The sequence below is a fragment of the Nematostella vectensis genome, chromosome 1, assembly GCF_932526225.1.
Source record: "Nematostella vectensis chromosome 1, jaNemVect1.1, whole genome shotgun sequence".
Classification (NCBI taxonomy): domain Eukaryota; kingdom Metazoa; phylum Cnidaria; class Anthozoa; order Actiniaria; family Edwardsiidae; genus Nematostella; species Nematostella vectensis.
In genome coordinates this window covers 18,749,063-18,768,283 of record NC_064034.1, presented here as the reverse complement: position 1 = coordinate 18,768,283, position 19,221 = coordinate 18,749,063, and the positions used below count along the sequence as shown (strand labels likewise).

Below are 19,221 nucleotides of genomic sequence, written 5' to 3'. Positions count from 1 at the left end.
ATTTTACCGAGACACAACTACAATCGGCGAATTGAATGTTGATATTTTACCGAGGCAAAGCTACAATCAGCGAATGAAATTTTGATATTTTACCGAGGCAAAGCTACAATCGGCGAATTAAATGTTGATATTTTTTAGTGGAAAACGCTTTTCATGTGTTCACGTCATATTTCTTGTATAACTCCTTTGTACCCCCCCCCCCCCCCCTTCTCCTTTCCTAAGAACCCCTTCCCCCTTTCCATGTTGTAGTCTGACACCTGCGACCATAGTCTTCAACATTGAATGGGGGGAGGGGGAAATTTTTGTGTTTTTATTTGAAAAATATCATATTGAGTATATCACTGATTAAGAAATCATTTATGAACTAAGCTAACAGGCGCGCAAGCTAACATAGAGGAGTAAATGTTGGGCAAATGCCACGCTAAAGAGTAGCCTCGTGGCTTGGCTTCTATTGGCTGAGCGGCTTATCGGGTCATGACGTCACTTATGATTTGCCGCTCATCGCCTTGAATGCGTGACAACAAAGGGCTGTTACAAGACGCCCGCGGACGAGGCTATGCTAAGAGCATTATAGCGTGGTTACCAAGCAAAGTTTTCAGAAAGTTAGCCAATCAGCATGCGAAAATCACACCTTTGATTGATATGCACTAAATTATAGGAGGATTCCCTGTTTACATTGAATCATTTCACTGCCACGCTGGGCTTAGTGAAATTGATTTCAATTAAAAAGCACGTTTCTCGCATGTCAAGGTGGCCACGGTAGCGTGCGTCGCATTGCGAGATGCCATGAATCTCGTCCATTTTCTTACGAGTTCAGAAAAATATCAATAAATCTAGGGATAAATTTTACACACATTCTTTATTTGTATTAATAAGATCAGAAGCGACGTACCTCAAGGGGCGTATTCAAGAGAAGAAAATAATTTCACGATCAAAACTGCCTTGATCCTATGTTAAGCAAATAGGAAGTCGGTGCTAGGGTTACAAGATTTGATCATAAAATCGGAGTTATTTTCTAATGTATTCAGCAACACCACTAAATGATATTTACATAAAATTTGCTTTGAAATGGAAGGGGAGATATTTTTTTAAAAGCTTGCCAGAGTTTTTTTTTTACACATGACATTCACGCCTTTGCACCCCCCCTCCCCTCTCAACAAATCCTGTCTGTTTTCTCACTTTTTACCGGTTATACAAGATTGCATTTGACTACTTTGTTACAAAAAAATTACGTGTTCGACCTTTAGTGTATGGTCTGTAAAACTAAAAACAAAAGTCCCCTCGATGAGCTCCTATAACTCTTGGGATAATTGTAAGTAAATATTGTTTAAATGAAAAAAATGTACGTGTAAACACGTTATCAACGGACGTACAATTCCCAGAAATCGTTAGCGTCCTGGTCACTCCCAGCATCGTCACAGTACCAGAAGGAATTTATACAAGAAAAGGTGAAATGTCCAGACCAGAAAAATGGATAGTTGTAAAGTCTTAAGTGGCGGTACAGGCCGTACTTTCCCCACTCCCCCTCGGGTAAGGTACCATTGCTGCCCCACTTGGCGCAGTTCCGGGTCAGGATGGAGTCATCTTCCGTCAGTCGGACAAACGAACCGCACGCGTCCGGAAACGTAACCCCGTCCAGGAAGTGGACCAGGACTCGGGCTCCTGAGCTGTTATTGGCCGTCATGATGTCGATGGTGCGACCGACGGACTGCTTGCGGCATCGCCACCGAAGCTGAGTGAAGCCGATAAAAGATTTTAGCTTTTGTACCGCTGGACTTGTAACTAACACGGTCCCTAACTTCTCAGTGCTTATGTAGCGGTAGTCAGAATAAGAGGTAGTCACTAGACTTCTTTTTAATGGCTCATTTCGAGTTACCAAGGTCCACCCACCTGAACATAAGCAATTGTGACAATAACGTTAGCTCTGTTTTATTACAGACAGGCACAAGCAGAGAGGCAGGCTTACCTCCATTAGTTTTCATGTCACAGTAAACCCTCAGAAGTCTCCTGTCAGCCTCCGGATCGATCCAATACTCCCCTGTCGTGAGGTCTGCGTTAACTGCGAGATCCCGCAAGTGTTTGTTAGAGCGCACAACTCCTTTCCAATCTCCGGCTACGAGTTCAAATGAAAACGGCGTAAACACTTTGGATTACCTATTTGCATTATACTCATTCTTTTGGAATTTATTTTAGAGAAAAAAGTACAAATAAATATGGGAATAAACATTTGTTTTTTGTGATCACAAATTCTATTATCACGCCAACGCATGATAAAATTCGTATCAAATCAGGATAACTCTTCCCACCTTTTCTATCACTCAAGTAAACGGACAAATCCCTTCTTGCGAGTTTCAAAGGCTGCCTTTCTTTGGTTTCGCTGTTAAGGTCACACAGGCGAGAGCTCAAGTGATAGTTGACACTCCAGCACTGTCGTTTTTCAATGCAACTTCTAATACACTCCCAAAAATGACTTGCAAAACGGGACTCAAACGTATAACCCAGAAGGGCGACGCCTTGTTCGGAGCTGACGCTAGCGGGGCAGCTCTGCTGGGACGTCTTTCCCGTCAGATAAAACACAAGAAATACGAAACGCGCGTCCAGAACTGTTAGCGCCATGTTTGAGGAAGATGAAGCAATATTTGAATTGAATATGGTCTCTTCATTTAAAACAAGCAATTCGTGAGTCATGAGTGACACAAGCAGATGGAACTTCAATACAGTATATTGGATTTTGATATTGATTTAAAAAAGCTTTTAACAGCGCAAATATATAGTTTACTTATACTATCTCATTGAGAAGTAAGATTCGCTTTCTATCTTGCTCTGATTCAAGTTATCGTTAGCCTTTTATTAGGCGATTTAGACATTTACTCTAATGATACAGAAGCATGTGTGAGTTCACTTGGTTGTGAGAACGTTTGCTAATAGCGCAATTTACTAACACTAAGAAAGCAGCGTGCGGTAAAACTCGTTCCTCTCTTGAATGAAAAGGTTCTTGCTTTATATTTTCTATTATTTAAATGAGCAATAGAGGTTTCGCAGCATAAAGAATTAATGGTAAGCCTGTTAATACAAAATTTTATGGAAAGCCTGTTATTAAACCTAGAAAAACCTAGAGGCCTATATCATACTTTTTCAAACATGTGTTGATTTATAAGCTTGTTGTGATTTGTAAACATTTAATATATGTATATATACTTATAAGATAGAAAATCAAAACAACAAAAAAAGACTTCCAAAAATACAACGTTTAATGTGTTATACAATTTATATAATATACATATAGCCCTGGGGAGGGGTACTCAGCCTATATTTGGCAATAGGGGTGCCGCTGGGTTTTTTTTAAACCTGACCCGGTTTAGGAAAAAATTCTGAAATACCATACCCTGTCTTGGGCAACACCCTTGATTTTAGGACCCTGTTTAGGACAAAATCCTCAATTGTAGGACCCTGTTAGCACGTAAGAGCAAGCAAGGCAATCAGATCGGCGGCAGGATCAGCGGTTAAGCAAGGCAACCAAATCGGTACCCTGTTTAGGACAGTCTTGCTTAAAATTCTGACACTGTTCAGGACAAAGAGGCCTGAAATTTATAACCTGTTCAGGCCAGAGAGGCCTGGAATGTATACCTTGTTTAGGACAGAGAGGTCAATAACCATACCCTGTCCAGCAGCATGTCCCCGTATAGCCCATATAAGGGAGTCCCCACCCCCTCACCGGGACATATAGCTTGTAACATATAATATGCCCATTACAAATGGTTATCCTTATGATGGATAATCATATTAGCAAAAGCTATGCATATTATCAGTTCCATTGAGTTCTGGTTAGATCAACGTTTGTTCTAATACTTTGTCCTGTACTGTCCTAGTGATTTACATCAAGCAATCAATCATCAAGTCCTCATGTGACCTTATTTAGTTGACTAGGTCTCCATCATCCAACTTGTGGTTTTCCATCCAGCCTTGTAATTCTGCACTAGTCAATTGAAACTCCCACACCCATGCCCCTGAGGAAGACTTTGATCCCCACCCTCTAGGGAAGAAAATGCTGTCAGTCAAGCCCTTATCTTTCATAACTAGTACACTTAAGCGAGTCAGGGGTGTAGCAGGGGGTGGGGCACTGGGGGCATGTGCCCCCAAACATTTTTTTAAAATATAAGGAAATGACCAGTAGAGGCGTGGCTGTGCCCCCCCCCCAATATTTTCTTAATGTTTCTGTATTGTGCCCCCCCTCCCAATATTTTCTTAATGTTTCTGTATTTCGCCCCCCCAATCCTACATGGCCCTGCGAGTACATTTGTACAAATTACTATGAAGATAACAGTTACTAAAAAAAATGAAAAATTAAATAATTTTCATCTGACATCAGTTATCATTCATATTCGTTTTAGCACATTTTGCCGTGCAGCTTGCCACACGCTGATACATGGAAATGCTTGCTACAGAGGAGAAAGAGACTCAAACCAGAAACTGACATGACATTTGCAAAGAACATGTGATGCTATTCACTTATCCTAATACCCTTTAGGGTAGAGACAAGTTTTAGAGTAAAAAACTGTCAATTCCCCCACCTCCTCAGGTCAGATTCTAGTCCAAAAGTGCTATAAACCTAAATTTAACCACACACTTCCAGGGGACCATGGGGGAGGGCGGGGTTTAAATGACTAGTGCATTTTATATACCTGCTGTTCACATAAAAATTCTACACAAGCTTCCTAGCTGTTATCATATACTATTTATAACTTAAAGCTCACATTTAGAAAAATCATAACAAAAACTGTAATTTTAATCAAAATTTTAAATGAGATGTAAGTTTCAGCAGTTGTGAATTCGAAATAAACAGTAAAATCTAAAAAAAAACCTTGATAAATGGACTTACCTTTATAATATTAAGTCCCAATAAAAGTAAGTAAAAGTGAGTGAGACGGTGAATCTGAGTTATGGAAACGAGGCCTGCTGTAAACAATGTGCTCGGTTCCATAACTCAGACAGCACTTTTTCGTAAATCCAAGACTATCAAGCCAGTGCTGTTAATTTTAAACCACTCCTAGAAAAACGTATCCATATGGGTTGTTCTAGCGATGATTTATGTCTTTATGTGAACGTAATTTGTATTTTTGGAAGTCTTTGGTTCAGCGAATTGTTAGGGAAAAGGTTGTTCGGAACTCGCCGCCATTCGTGTGATAATTCGTAACCGAGCGTAGACTAGTTCCCAGTTTCCTCACGACCAAGGGCAACCTCGGTGATGGACGAAGCTCTACCGAATTTTTGGTAATCTTCCTATAATCCTTTGCGCCCCTTTCAACTTAAGCGACTGGGCGCGAGTTTAGGCATGTCAGTCAAATAGCACGTTTCTCACATCCTGTCAAGATGGCACATCGAGGAAAATGTGAAAAATCATGCAATGAATTGTACACACAATCTTTATTCGTGCAGATAGTTACTAAAGCAATTATCGCTCTATCGGTTTATCTTATAACCACCATTTGTCATTTGCACTAAACTTTTTGTGAAATAAGAGTGTTTAAGTAAGGAATGTATATTTTATTATAAGAAAAAAATGTCAATAAAGCGCCTTTAAACAAAAAATCATTAATTTATTTTCTTTTTCGGAATTGTGGTAAAATATTCAGATATTACATTAATTCGAGGGTACCTTTGTATTGTTCGCTAAAGAAAGCGTTGCTAGGGGCGAGTATATCTGGATTAGGTTCGATCCTCGGCAAAAGGGCTCGATTTTTTTTATCACTAATCCGTATTTTTTACTTTTTTTCATTTCATCGTTGTACGGAGCTTTAAGTTCTTGGTCATTTTGTATACAAATAGCCAGGATTTGCTGACGGGGATTGTGCGGGAATAGATATTCTTCAATAAAGTTCCGGCCAAACGATAAAAACAGTTAGCGGGGTCCCAAACGGTGAATGATAGTGGACGAGAGTTGCGTTGTCACACGCGCGAGATGGTGGAGGAGCTTAGTGTGAGGACACAGCGACTTTTCGTGAAATTTTACGAGCGAACTATCACACTTTTAAGTACATTTTGGATATCGAGCCTGATATTGATAAATGCCAAACGGTAAAAACATATAAAGAAAATTTAGCCAAAAATTGTCGTTTTCGCCAAACGCGGTCACCCTCCATATAAGAAAACTCATATACTCCTTTTTTGGAAAAACTGCATGATTCTTGTCATTTTTAAGATGAACGTACCCCTGCGATTCGAAATCATTATGAATTGTAATCAGAAGAAAAACAGTTACAGTGACCATCTTTACTCAATTGAGATGGTCTCTGAAAACAAACTAAGATTTTCTCAAGCCAGACCCTCGAAACGACGTTTTTTTATATGATCAACTGTCATGAGAACTAAAGATTTAGACTATGAGAATTATAGGAGGATTCCCTTTGTACAATGAATCACTCCACTGCCACACTGGGATAGTGTAATTAATTTTCAATTAAAAAGCACGTTTCTCGCATGTCAAGGTGGCCACGGTAGCGTGCGTCGCATTGCGAGATGCCATGAATCTCGTCCATTTTCTTACGAGTTCAGGAAAATACCAATAAATCTAGGGATGAACTTTACACATAATCTTTATTTGTATAAATAGGTTTAGAAGCGATTTACCTCTAGGGGCGTTTACTAGAGAAGAAAATTTCACGATCGAAACTGCCTTGATCCTATGTTAAGCAAATAGGAATTCAATGCCAGGGTTACAAGATTTAATAATAAAAAAAAAAATTCTAAATTATTCAGCAACACCACTAATGATGTTTACATAAAATTAGCTGTGAAATGGAAGGGAAGATCTTTTTTTAAAAGCTTGCCAGAATTTTTTAAAAAAAACAAAAACATTCACGCCTGGCACCCCCCCCCCCCCCTCTCAACAAATCCTGTTATTCTCACGTTATGCTGGTTATACAAGATTGAATAACACGTTATTAAGACAACTTAGTTACAGAAAAAAAACGTGTAAACACGTTATCAACGGACGTACAATTCCCAGAAATCGTTAGCGTTCTGGTCACTTCCAGCATCGTCACAGTTACAAAAGGAATTTTTACAAGAAAATGTAAAATTTCCAGACCAGAAAAATGGATAGTTGTAAAGTCTTAGAGGGCCGCGCACACCGTACTTTCCCCACTCCCCCTCGGGTAAGGTACCATTGCTGCCCCACTTGGCGCAGTTCCGGGTCAGGATGGAGTTATCTTCCGGCAGTCGGACAAACGAACCGCAAGCGTCCGGAAACATGACCCTGTCCAGGAAGTGGACCAGGACTCGGGCTCCTGAGCTGTTATTGGCCGTCATGATGTCGATGGTGCGACCGACGGACTGCTTGCGGCATCGCCAGCGAAGCTGAGTGAAGCCGATAAAAGATTTCAGCTTTTGTACCGCTGGACTTGTAACTAACACGGTCCCTAACTTCTCAGTGCTTATGTAGCGGTAGTCAGCATAAGAGGTAGTCACTAGACTTCTTTTTAATGGCTCATTTCGCGTTACCAAGGTCCACCCACCTGAATAAAAGGAATTGTGACAATAACGTTAGCTCTGTTTTATTACAGACAGGCACAAGCAGAGAGGCAGGCTTACCTCCATTAGTTTTCATGTCGCAGTAAACCCTCAGAAGTCTCCTGTCAGCCTCCGGATCGATCCAATACTCCCCTGTCGTGGGGTCCGCGTTACCCGCGAGATCCCGCAAGTCTTTGCACGAGCGCACAACTCCTTTCCAATCTCCGGCTACGAGTTCAAATGAAAACGGCGTAAACACTTTGGACTACCTATTTGCATTATACTCATTCTTTTGGAATTTTTAGAGAAAAAAGTGCAAATAAATATGGAATTAAACATCTGTTTTCTGTGATCGCAAATTCTATTATCACGTCAACGCATAATAAAATTCGTATCAAATCAGGATAACTGTTTCCACCTTTTCTATCACTCAAGTAAACGGACAAATCCCTTTTTGCGAGTTTCAAAGGCTGCCTTTCTTTGGTTTCGCTGTTAAGGTCACACAGGCGAGAGCTCAAGTGATAGTTGACACTCCAGCACTGTCGTTCTTCAATGCAACTTCTAATACACTCCCAAAAATGACTTGCAAAACGGGACTCAAACGTATAACCCAGAAGGGCGACGCCTTGTTCGGAGCTGACGCTAGCGGGGCAGCTCTGCTGGGACGTCTTTCCCGTCAGATAAAACAAAAGAAATACGAAACGCGCGTCCAGAACTGTTAGCGCCATGTTTGAGGAAGATGAAGCAATATTTGAATTGAATATGCTCTTCATTTAAAACAAGCAATTCGTGAGTCATGAGTGACACAAGCAGATGGAACTTCAATACAGTATATTGGATTTTAATATTGATTTAAAAAAGCTTTTAACAGCGCAAATATATAGTTTACTTATACGATCTCATTGAGAAGTAAGATTCGCTTTCTATCTTGCTCTGATTCAAGTTATCATAAGCCTTTTAGGCGATTTAGACATTTACTCTAATGATACAGAAGCATGTGTGAGTTCACTTGGTTGTGAGAACGTTTGCTAATAGCGCAATTTACTAACACTAAGAAAACAGCGTGTTGCAAAACTCGTTACTCTCTTGAATGAAAAGGTTCTTGCTTTATATTTTCTATTATTTAAATGAGCAATGGAGGTTTCGCAGCATAAAATAATAATGGTAAGCCTGTTAATACAAAAATTTAAGGTAAGCCTGTTAATACAAAATTTTATGGAAAGCCTGTTATTAAACCTAGAAAAACCTAGAGGCCTATAGCATACTTTTTCAAACTTGTGTTGATTTATAAGCTTGTGTTGATTTGTAAACATTTAATATATGTATATATACTTATAAGATAGAAATCAAAACAACAAAAAAGACTTCCAAAAATACAACGTTTAATGTGTTATACAATGTATATAATATACATATAGCCCTGGGGAGGGGTACTCAGCCTATATTTGGCAATAGGGGTGCCGCTGGGGGTTTTAAACCTGACCCTGTTTAGGACAAAAATTCTGAAAAACCATACCCTGTCTTGGACAACACCCTTGATTTTATGACCCTGTTTAGGACAACACCCTCAATTTTAAAACCCTGTTAGCACGTGAGAGCAAGCAAGGTAATCAGGTCGGCGGCAGGATCAGCGGTTTAGCAAGGCAACCAAATCGGTACCCTGTTTAGGACAGTCTTGCTTAAAATTCTGACCCTGTTCAGGACAAAGAGGCCTAAAATATATACCCTGTTCAGGTCAGAGAGGCCTGGAATGTATACCTTGTTTAGGAAAGAGAGGTCAATAACCATACCCTGTCCAGCAGCATGTCCCCGTATAGCCCATATAAAGGAGTCCCCCCCCCCTCACCGGGACATATACCTTGTAACATATAATATGCCCATTACAAATGGTTATTCCTATGATGGAGAATCATATTAGCAAAAGCCATGCATATTATCAGTTCCATTGTGTTCTGGTTAGATCAACCTTTGTTCTAATACTTTGTCCTATACTGTCCTAGTGATTTACATCAATCAATCAATCAATCAATCAATCAATCAATCATCAAGTCCTCATGTGACCTTATTTAGTTGACTAGGTCTCTATCATCCAACTTGTGGTTTTCCATCCAGCCTTGTAATTATGCACTAGTCAATTGAAACTCCCACACCCATGCTCCTGAGGAAGACTTTGACCCCCCACCCTCTCGGGAAGAAAATACTGTCAGTCAAGCCCTTATCTATTATAACTAGTACACTTAAGCGAGTCAGGGGTGTAGCAGGGGGTGGGACACTGGGGGCATGTGCCCCCAAAACATTTTTTTTTTAAATATAAGGAAATAACCAGTAAAGGTGTAGCTGTGTCCCCCCCAATATTTTCTTAATGTTTCTGTATTGTGCCCCCCCAATCCTACATGGCTCTGCGAGTACATTTGTACCAATTACTATGAAGATAACAGTTACTAAAAAAAATGGAAAAATAAAGAATTTTTATCTGACATCAATTATCATTCATATTTGTTTTAGCACATTTTGCCGTGCAGTTTGCCACACGCTAATACATGGAAATGCTTGCTACAGAGGAGAAAGAGACTCAAACCAGAAACTGACATGACATTTGCAAAGAACATGTGATGCTATTCACTTATCCCAATACCCCCCAGGGTAGAGACAAGTTTTAGAGTGAAAAACTGTCAATTCCCCCACCTCCTCAGGTCAGATTCTAGTCCAAAAGTGCTATAAACCTAAATTTAACCACACACTTCCAGGGGACCATGGGGGAGTGCGGGGTTTAAATGACTAGTGCATTAGTAGGGCACTCTCTCATATTGCTTATAGCACAACATTTTATTCCGTTCGTGTGATAATTCGTAACCGAGCGTAGACTAGTCCCCAGTTTTCTCACGACCAAGGTCAACCTGGGTGATGGAAACGAAGCTCTACCGAATTTTTGGTAATCTTCCTATAACCCTTTGCGCCCCTTTCAACTTTAAGCGACTGGGCGCGAGTTTAGGCATGTCAGTCAAATAGCACGTTTCTCACATCCTGTCAAGGTGGCACATCGAGGAAAATGTGTAAAATCATGCAATGGATTGTACACACAATCTTTATTCGTGAAGAAAGTTACTAAAGCAATTATCGCTCTATCGGTTTATCTTATAACCACCATTTGTCATTTGCACTAAACTTTTTGTGAAATAAGAGTGTTTAAGTAAGGAATGTATATTTTATTATAAGAAAAAAACGTCAATAAAGTGCCTTTAAACAAAAATCATTAATTTATTTTCTTTTTCGGAATTGAGGTAAAATATTCAGATATTACATCAATGCGAGGGTACCTTTGTGTTGTTCGCTAAAGAAAGCGTTATTAGGGGCGAGTATATCTGGATTAGGTTCGATCCTCGACAAAAGGGCTCGATTTTTTTATCACTAATCCGTATTTTTTACTTTTTTTCATTTCATCGTTGTACAGAGCTTTAAGTTCTTGGTCATTTTGTATACAAATAGCCAGGATTTGCTGACGGGGATTGTGCGTGAATAGATAGTCTTTCCAAGCAGAAATAACACAAGAAATACGAAACGCGCATCCAGAACTGTTAGCGCCATGTTATAGGGAGATAAAACAAACTCTGAATACAATATTTATCCTCATTTAAGCAATTCGTGAGTCATGAGTGACACAAGCAGATGGTACTTTAATAAAGTATGGTCAAAACGTTTCCATAAGCTTTAAAACGTCTTGGACCTAATTATGAACGTACCTAATTGTGATGACATGATCACTCATTTTTTATAAAAATATTCAAATTTCTTTTGAAAAACTAAGATTTCAAGAAGTCAGACAGACATTTATTCCTGTTTTATTTTTCTCTTCTGCCACATTGTAAAAGATTCGCCTTCATCATATCAAAACAAATCTAAAATCGAACAACTTGCGAAGAAAAGGTTTTCAAGTTTTTTATTAGAGGTTTGCATAACGTGCTCTTTTTAAAAAAAGAATTTTTTTTTTCCTGCAATGTAATAATGTTTTCGCAATTAATGGCCTTCCAGTCTTGTTTAGAGCTGCAATTTAATATAAGAAATAGCTCTTTAAGAAGGACAATGTTTCTTTGCATAGTTTTTACATGGACAGGCCTGTAACCGGAATATCAAAATTTTACCGAGGCAAAGCTACAATCGGCGAATTAAATGTTGATATTCTACCGAGGCAAAGCTACAATCGGCGAATTAAATGTTGATATTTTACCGAGTCAAATTTACAATCGGCGAATTAAATGTTGATATTTTACCGAGGCAAAGCTACAATAGGCGAATTAAATGTTGATATTTTACCGAGGCAAAGCTTCAATCGGCGAATTAAATGTTGATATTTTACCGAGGCAAAGCTACAATCGGCGAATTAAATGTTGATATTTTACCGAGGCAAAGCTACAATCGGCGAATTAAATGTTGATATTTTACCGAGGCAAAGCTACAATCGGCGAATTAAATGTTGATATTTTACCGAGGCAAAGCTACAATCGGCGAATTAAATGTTGATATTTTACCGAGGCAAAGCTACAATCGGCGAATTAAATGTTGATATTTTACCGAGGCAAAGCTACAATCGGCGAATTAAATGTTGATATTTTACCGAGGCAAAGCTACAATCGGCGAATTAAATGTTGATATTTTACCGAGGCAAAGCTACAATCGGCGAATTAAATGTTGATATTTTACCGAGGCAAAGCTACAATCGGCGAATTAAATGTTGATATTTTAACGAGGCAAAGCTACAACCGGCGAATTAAATGTTGATATTTTACCGAGGCAAAGCTACAATCGGCGAATGAAATGTTGATATTTTACCGAGGCAAAACTACAATCGGCGAATTAAATGTTGATATTTTACCGAGGCAAAGCTACAATCGGCGAATGAAATGTTGATATTTTACCGAGGCAAAGCTACAATCGGCGAATGAAATGTTGATATTTTACCGAGGCAAAGCTACAATCGGCGAATTAAATGTTGATATTTTACCGAGGCAAAGCTACAATCGGCGAATTAAATGTTGATATTTTTTAGTGGAAAACGCTTTTCATGTGTTCACGTCATATTTCTTGTATAACTCCTTTGTACCCCCCCCCCCCCTCCCCTTTCCTAAGAACCCCTTCCCCCTTTCCATGTTGTAGTCTGACACCTGCGACCATAGTCCTCAACATTGAATGGAAGGAGGGGGGAATTTTTGTGTTTTAATTTGAAAAATATCATATTGAGTATATATAGGAAGTCGATGCTAGGGTTACAAGATTTGATCATAAAATCGGAGTTATTTTCTAATGTATTCAGCAACACCACTAAATGATATTTACATAAAATTTGCTTTGAAATGGAAGGGGAGATATTTTTTTAAAAGCTTGCCAGAGTTTTTTTTTACACATGACATTCACGCCTTTGCACCCCCCCTCCCCTCTCAACAAATCCTGTCTGTTTTCTCACTTTTTACCGGTTATACAAGATTGCATTTGACTACTTTGTTACAAAAAAAATTACGTGTTCGACCTTTAGTGTATAGTCTGTAAAACTAAAAACAAAAGTCTCCTCGATGAGCTCCTATAACTCTTGGGATAATTGTAAGTAAATATTGTTTAAATGAAAAAAATGTACGTGTAAACACGTTAATATCAACGGACGTACAATTCCCAGAAATCGTTAGCGTTCTGGTCACTCCCAGCATCGTCACAGTACCAAAAGGAATTTATACAAGAAAAGGTGAAATGTCCAGACCAGAAAAATGGATAGTTGTAAAGTCTTAAGTGGCGGTGCAGGCCGTACTTTCCCCACTCCCCCTCGGGTAAGGTACCATTGCTGCCCCACTTGGCGCAGTTCCGGGCCAGGATAGAGTCATCTTCCGGCAGTCGGACAAACGAACCGCAAGCGTCCGGAAACGTGACCCCGTCCAGGAAGTGGACCAGGACTCGGGCTCCTGAGCTGTTATTGGCCGTCATGATGTCGATGGTGCGACCGACGGACTGCTTGCGGCATCGCCACCGAAGCTGAGTGAAGCCGATAAAAGATTTTAGCTTTTGTACCGCTGGACTTGTAACTAACACGGTCCCTAACTTCTCAGTGCTTATGTAGCGGTAGTCAGCATAAGAGGTAGTCACTAGACTTCTTTTTAATGGCTCATTTCGAGTTACCAAGGTCCACCCACCTGAACATAAGAAATTGTGACAATAACGTTAGCTCTGTTTTATTACAGACAGGCACAAGCATAGAGGCAGGCTTACCTCCATTAGTGTTCATGTCACAGTAAACCCTCAGAAGTCTCCTGTCAGCCTCCGGATCGATCCAATACTCCCCTGTCGTGAGGTCCGCGTTACCTGCGAGATCCCGCAAGTGTTTGCACGAGCGCACAACTCCTTTCCAATCTCCAGCTACGAGTTCAAATGAAAACGGCGTAAACACTTTGGACTACCTATTTGCATTATACTCATTCTTTTGGAATTTATTTTAGAGAAAAAAGTGCAAATAAATATGGGAATAAACATCTGTTTTTTGTGATCACAAATTCTATTATCACGCCAACGCATGATAAAATTCGTATCAAATCAGGATAACTCTTCCCACCTTTTCTATCCCTCAAGTAAACGGACAAATCCCTTCTTGCGAGTTTCAAAGGCTGCCTTTCTTTGGTTTCGCTGTTGAGGTCACACAGGCGAGAGCTCAAGTGATAGTTGACACTCCAGCACTGTCGTTCTTCAATGCAACTTCTAATACACTCCCAAAAATGACTTGCAAAACGGGACTCAAACGTATAACCCAGAAGGGCGACGCCTTGTTCGGAGCTGACGCTAGCGGGGCAGCTCTGCTGGGACGTCTTTCCCGTCAGATAAAACACAAGAAATACGAAACGCGCGTCCAGAACTGTTAGCGCCATGTTTGAGGAAGATGAAGCAATATTTGAATTGAATATGCTCTTCATTTAAAACAAGCAATTCGTGAGTCATGAGTGACACAAGCAGGTGGTACTTCAATAAAGTCGATATTGGATTTTGATTTTGATTTAAAAAAAGCTTTTCGCAGCGCAAATATATAGTTTACTGATACTATCTACTGAGTAGTAAGATTCGCTTTTTATCTTTCTCTGATTCAAGTCATTGTTAGTCGATTTAGACATTTACTCTGATCATACAGAAGCATATTTGAGTTCACTTGGTTGTGAGAACGTTCGCTAATAGCGCATTTATCTAACACTAAGAAAACAGCGTGTTGCAAAACTCGATCCTCTGTTGAATTAAAGTTTCTTGCTTTATATTTTCTATTATCCAGATGAGGTTTAGCTGTTTCGTAGGCGTTTATCTTTCAATTGCGACTAATATACGCCTGCCATAAAAATACCGACTAATAAAATAAAGTTCTATGAAAAAAATCAAATACCACTCAAATGGCAGGGAAGGTCACTTGCTATTCTTCGCATGAAATATTAATGGTAAGCCTGTTAATACAAAATTTTATGGAAAGCCTGTTATTAAACCTGTTACCAGCAGATGCCTTCTGGGAAAGACGTTGTCAGGATTTCTCAACCTCGTCTCCAGGGTCTTTTCGGTCGAAAAATTTAAAATGGCAATCAATTTCAAAATGGCTAAAAAATTGGACCCCATTTTTTTTCCCAACGGCTTTTTTTTTACCTACCGCCATCTTGAAATTACCTTGACTTAGACTCATTTACCCTGTTTCGACTCAGATACTATGCCGCTGACCGCTTCGAGAAGCCTGCGACACGTCTTGTAATCCCAAGCTAGCTAAGATCGAGGCTCGGGGTTTAGGCTACTTGAATTTTGTTACCGAGAAAACCTGGGGACAAGACTGGGGTGGAATTTTTGCAATCTTGCTATAATCCTTTGCGCCCCTTGTTTAGGCATGTCAGTCAAATAGCAGGTTTCTCACATCCTGTCAAGGTGGCAACGGTAGCGCGCGTCGCACTGCGAGGAAAATGTGTATAAATCATGCGATTTTTCGTGAAAAGTTACGAAAGAACTATCATATTTTTAAGTACATTTTGGATATCGAGCCTGATATTGATAAAGATCAAGTGATTTACTATCGTCAACTATCATTCACCAGGCCAAACGGTAAAAACTATAACATATAAAGAAAATTTAGCCAAAATTGCAAATGCAAATGTAGATAAAACAATCGACTTGATTCATTTGCATACATTTGAATTGAATACGGCTCATGGATAACGACGTTTGAACTAAGCCTTAGAACATTAATCGCCTTTCATTAAAGCTAAGTTCAAACGTCGCATTATACATGAGCCATATTCATACATACAGACAGACAGACAGACAGACAGACAGACAGACAGACAGACAGACAGACAGACAGACAGACAGACAGACAGACAGACAGACAGACAGACAGACAGACAGACAGACAGACAGACAGACAGACAGACAGACAGACAGACAGACAGACAGACAGACAGACAGACAGACAGACAGACAGACAGACAGACAGACAGACAGACAGACAGACAGACAGACAGACAGACAGACAGACAGACAGACAGACAGACAGACAGACAGACAGACAGACAGACAGACAGACATAAACTTTTATTTTCCTACGCTAGCCAACATCAATACATATAGTAACAATAATATATATGGACTGGTTTCCATGTGAGGCGTAGACAGCTATGTACAATAGTTACAATTAAAAAGGACAAGGTATACATATAAGATATTAATTGGGTTATTCTGCCTAGCTTAGTCCCTCAGATGGGAAGACTGTCTGGATCACTTTCTTAAATTCCGGTAGAGTTCGAGAGAGTTTAGCCTCCATTGGAAGGCTATTCCAAAGCATGGCACCGCTATATTGAAAACTTGATTTCAAGAAATTTGTCCGCGGCCTTGGAAGTGCTAGGTTTGTCTCGATGTTTCTTAAATCACACCTTTTGTCACTATCTATAGCCATTTTAAAGTCTTTTTTAAGGTGATTGGCAGCTTGGTCATTCAAAATTTTGTACATAAAGATTGATTTTGCCCGTCGACACCTTGTTTCAAGTGATGGCCAGTTCAATTTTTCCATAATTTCTGTTGACCGCACTTCATATTTTGCGCCTGTAATCACTCTGGCCGCATGATTTTGAAATCTTTGCATCTTATCTTTCAGAGTTTTTCCGCAGGTATCCCAAAGGGGGGAACAATAGTCGAAGTATGGTTGGCCCAGGGCCTTGTACATTGTTTCTAGGGATTCCCTGGGCACAAAAGGCTTCAAGCGACGAATGGCTCCAATTCCCGGCCCGGCTTTTTTACAGAATTTATCAATATGGTTTCCCCAGTTTAACTTATCGTCTATTTCAATTCCCAAACACTTTTGTGACTTGACACGTGTTACTTCAGTGTTGTTGATAAACACGGAACACTGATCGAGTTTGGCAAGATTGTATGAGAAACCTATAAATATGGATTTCGTTTTTGAGGGATGAAATTGCAGCTTATTTGCTGTGAGCCATTCACAAATGTTTTCCAAATCATTGTTTAGCTTGTTTGTCCGCTCATTGGGGTCCTTACATGAAGTAAATATTTGTGTATCATAAGCGTTCATACAAGGTGTTGTTTCCAACAGACAGTTTGGAAGGTCATTAATGTAAATGAGAAGAAGCAATGGACCTAGAATAGACCTCTGGGGCACGCCGCACGAAATTGTTTAAGGCTTTGATAAATGCCAATTTACCATACACTGCTGTTTTCTATCAGATAGGTAGGATTGGAACCAGGTCAATGGCTGGTCGGAAATATCGTACCAGTTAAGTTTATATGTATGAATATCAGATGATTTATCGAGTCGAAGGCTTTACGGATATCAAAGTATACAACACCCGCCAAATCTCCTTTGATCATTCCACTGAGCCAATTGTCGCACATTTGGATCAATGCTGTCGGAAAATCTCCTTTTCAAACACTTTACTTATAGCAGGTAGAATGGAAATCGGTGGAAAGTTAACAGGCTTCCTGTGGTCGTCACTTTTAAAAATAGGCGTCACCCTTGCATCTTTCTAATCTGAGACGAATATGCTTAGGTCAATGAGAGATTAAAAATGCAAGTCAGCGAGGGTGCAATAACCCCGGCTGCTACATTAAACTTCACCTTCACTATAAGAGGGCTTAGCTCCGCCCCCTTCCGGATGAATAAAGTTAAACATCATGATGACAACACGCCGTAATGCACTAGTCATTAAAAACCCCCACCCCCATGGTCCCGGGGAAGTGTGGGGTTAAGGTGGGGGTTTAGAGCACTTTTGAACGAGAATCTGTCCCGAGGGGGTGGGGGAATTGACAGTTTTTGACTCTAAGACTTATCCCCACCGTGGGGGTTTGGGACAAGTGAAGTGTCACAAATATCATGTTATTTTCTGGCTTGAGATTCTTCTGTAGCAAGAAATTCCATGTATCAGCATGTGGCATGCTGCACGGCAACATGTGCAAAAACGAATATTTAAAAAAATAATGCCAGAAGATGATTTATTTTTCCATCTTTTTTTGTAACTGTTATCTTTATAGTAATTGGTACAAATGTACTCGCTGAAGTGTACTGGCTTTGAAAGATAAAAAAAGCTTATTTCAGATGACTTGTTGTCGGGTCGTTGCCTATAGTTTGCATCCCAAGGGGTAGGGGCATTTAACTGCTGTTTTGGAAATGGGAGCTTTTTTTCATCGTTAACAATTTGAACTAATTTTTAGTGCATATTCCTGCTTTTTTGGTGGGTTTTTCATTGTTAGAAGCCAAGAGAAAATAAACCGAGCAAACGAGAAGAAAAGCGCTTCAAAAGTTGAGTTTGGGTTTCGCTCCTCGTGGGCAAACAAGACACGCTTGACTGAACTCAGGAGCTCCACACTATGTAGCAGTTTATTGACAACTGAGCCTTTCGTGGACCTGGTCCAGGCCTTTTTATAGCGCGGGTCCTTGTTCAAGAACTTTTGTGGGAATTTAATCCAATCCTGTGGCCTTTGACGCCTTCAAACTTGCTAACGTTTTGTGGACGTCAGACATTGATACCGGCTTGAAAGCAAATTTGGGGTTGGGTGACATTTCGTCATAAAAATCACTATATTTTTTGTTACAGCCCATTTGCTCTGTTGCCGCGGCTGCCAACGGCGGCCCGATATTTATGAAGTATTCAGTGAATGCTTCCGCAATGCTCTCAGCGTCTGACAGAGTTTTACCTTCTACTGTCAGGGCACTAATATGGTTAGATTTCGCATCTTTACCAAGAAGGTTGTTAACTAGTCTCCAGGCTACCCTGGGATCTGATTTTGTGCAAGAGCTAATTTTTCACGAAAATATCTGGATTTTGCCTCGCGCAATTTAATGTTAACTATATTCCTAGTGCGCTGATACATTTCCCAGTGGTGCTCAGAGTTAAATTTGACAGCGCGTTTTTTATGGTAATCCCTTTCCCTCCTGGGCCCTGATCCTTTTATTTTGAATGGGGGCGTGACGGTCTAGGACGTCAAGAAACGCTTGCTCCCAAAACCGCCAGGCCGCGTTAGAATCTGGGAATTCATTTGCTTTTTTTCCCAGGGGACATTTTGCAGATCAGCAATAAAATGATCCAGGGAAAAGTTTTTGAGATTTCTAATTTCTTTTTCAACTGGATGAAATTTTGGAATAACGAATTTTTGGCTTGCGTAAACCATGTAGTGATCTGAGAGTCCAAGTCTAACAACGACAGAGTGTGA

The 19,221-nt window shown here is 40.0% G+C and overlaps 3 protein-coding genes across 3 annotated transcripts; all 3 read right to left on the bottom strand.

Annotated features, from left to right (window-relative positions):
- Positions 1-866: 866 nt before the first annotated feature.
- On the bottom strand, positions 867-2,616 carry LOC5500939. The gene is made up of 3 exons (XM_048727659.1): positions 2,307-2,616; positions 1,967-2,113; positions 867-1,890 (listed from the first exon to the last, which is right to left on the bottom strand). Exons 1-3 carry the CDS (start codon positions 2,614-2,616, stop codon positions 1,361-1,363), a joined length of 987 nt encoding a protein of 328 aa, XP_048583616.1. The 3' UTR covers positions 867-1,360.
- Positions 2,617-6,575: 3,959 nt separating this feature from the next.
- LOC5497604 lies at positions 6,576-14,821 on the bottom strand. The gene is made up of 3 exons (XM_048730124.1): positions 14,099-14,821; positions 7,591-7,737; positions 6,576-7,514 (listed from the first exon to the last, which is right to left on the bottom strand). Exons 1-3 carry the CDS (start codon positions 14,451-14,453, stop codon positions 6,985-6,987), a joined length of 1,032 nt encoding a protein of 343 aa, XP_048586081.1. The 5' UTR covers positions 14,454-14,821; the 3' UTR covers positions 6,576-6,984.
- Positions 14,822-16,240: 1,419 nt separating this feature from the next.
- On the bottom strand, positions 16,241-17,086 carry LOC125563029. The gene has a single exon (XM_048727651.1). It carries the CDS (start codon positions 17,084-17,086, stop codon positions 16,241-16,243), a length of 846 nt encoding a protein of 281 aa, XP_048583608.1.
- Between the last annotated feature and the right edge of the window lie 2,135 nt (positions 17,087-19,221).

Bases quoted from the DNA above. Each gene is read 5' to 3' on its own strand.
- LOC125563029 (XM_048727651.1), bottom strand. From the start codon at position 17,086: ATGAACGCTTATGATACACAAATATTTACTTCATGTAAGGACCCCAAT.
- LOC5500939 (XM_048727659.1), bottom strand. From the start codon at position 2,616: ATGGCGCTAACAGTTCTGGACGCGCGTTTCGTATTTCTTGTGTTTTAT. The intron at 2,114-2,306 runs GTGGGAAGAGTT...TTGAACTCGTAG, and splicing joins TTACTTGAGTGATAGAAAAG to CCGGAGATTGGAAAGGAGTT. The intron at 1,891-1,966 runs GTAAGCCTGCCT...GCTTATGTTCAG, and splicing joins TGACATGAAAACTAATGGAG to GTGGGTGGACCTTGGTAACT.
- LOC5497604 (XM_048730124.1), bottom strand. From the start codon at position 14,453: ATGAAGAGCATATTCAATTCAAATATTGCTTCATCTTCCTCAAACATG. The intron at 7,738-14,098 runs GTGGGAAGAGTT...TTGAACTCGTAG, and splicing joins TTACTTGAGGGATAGAAAAG to CCGGAGATTGGAAAGGAGTT. The intron at 7,515-7,590 runs GTAAGCCTGCCT...CCTTTTATTCAG, and splicing joins CGACATGAAAACTAATGGAG to GTGGGTGGACCTTGGTAACG.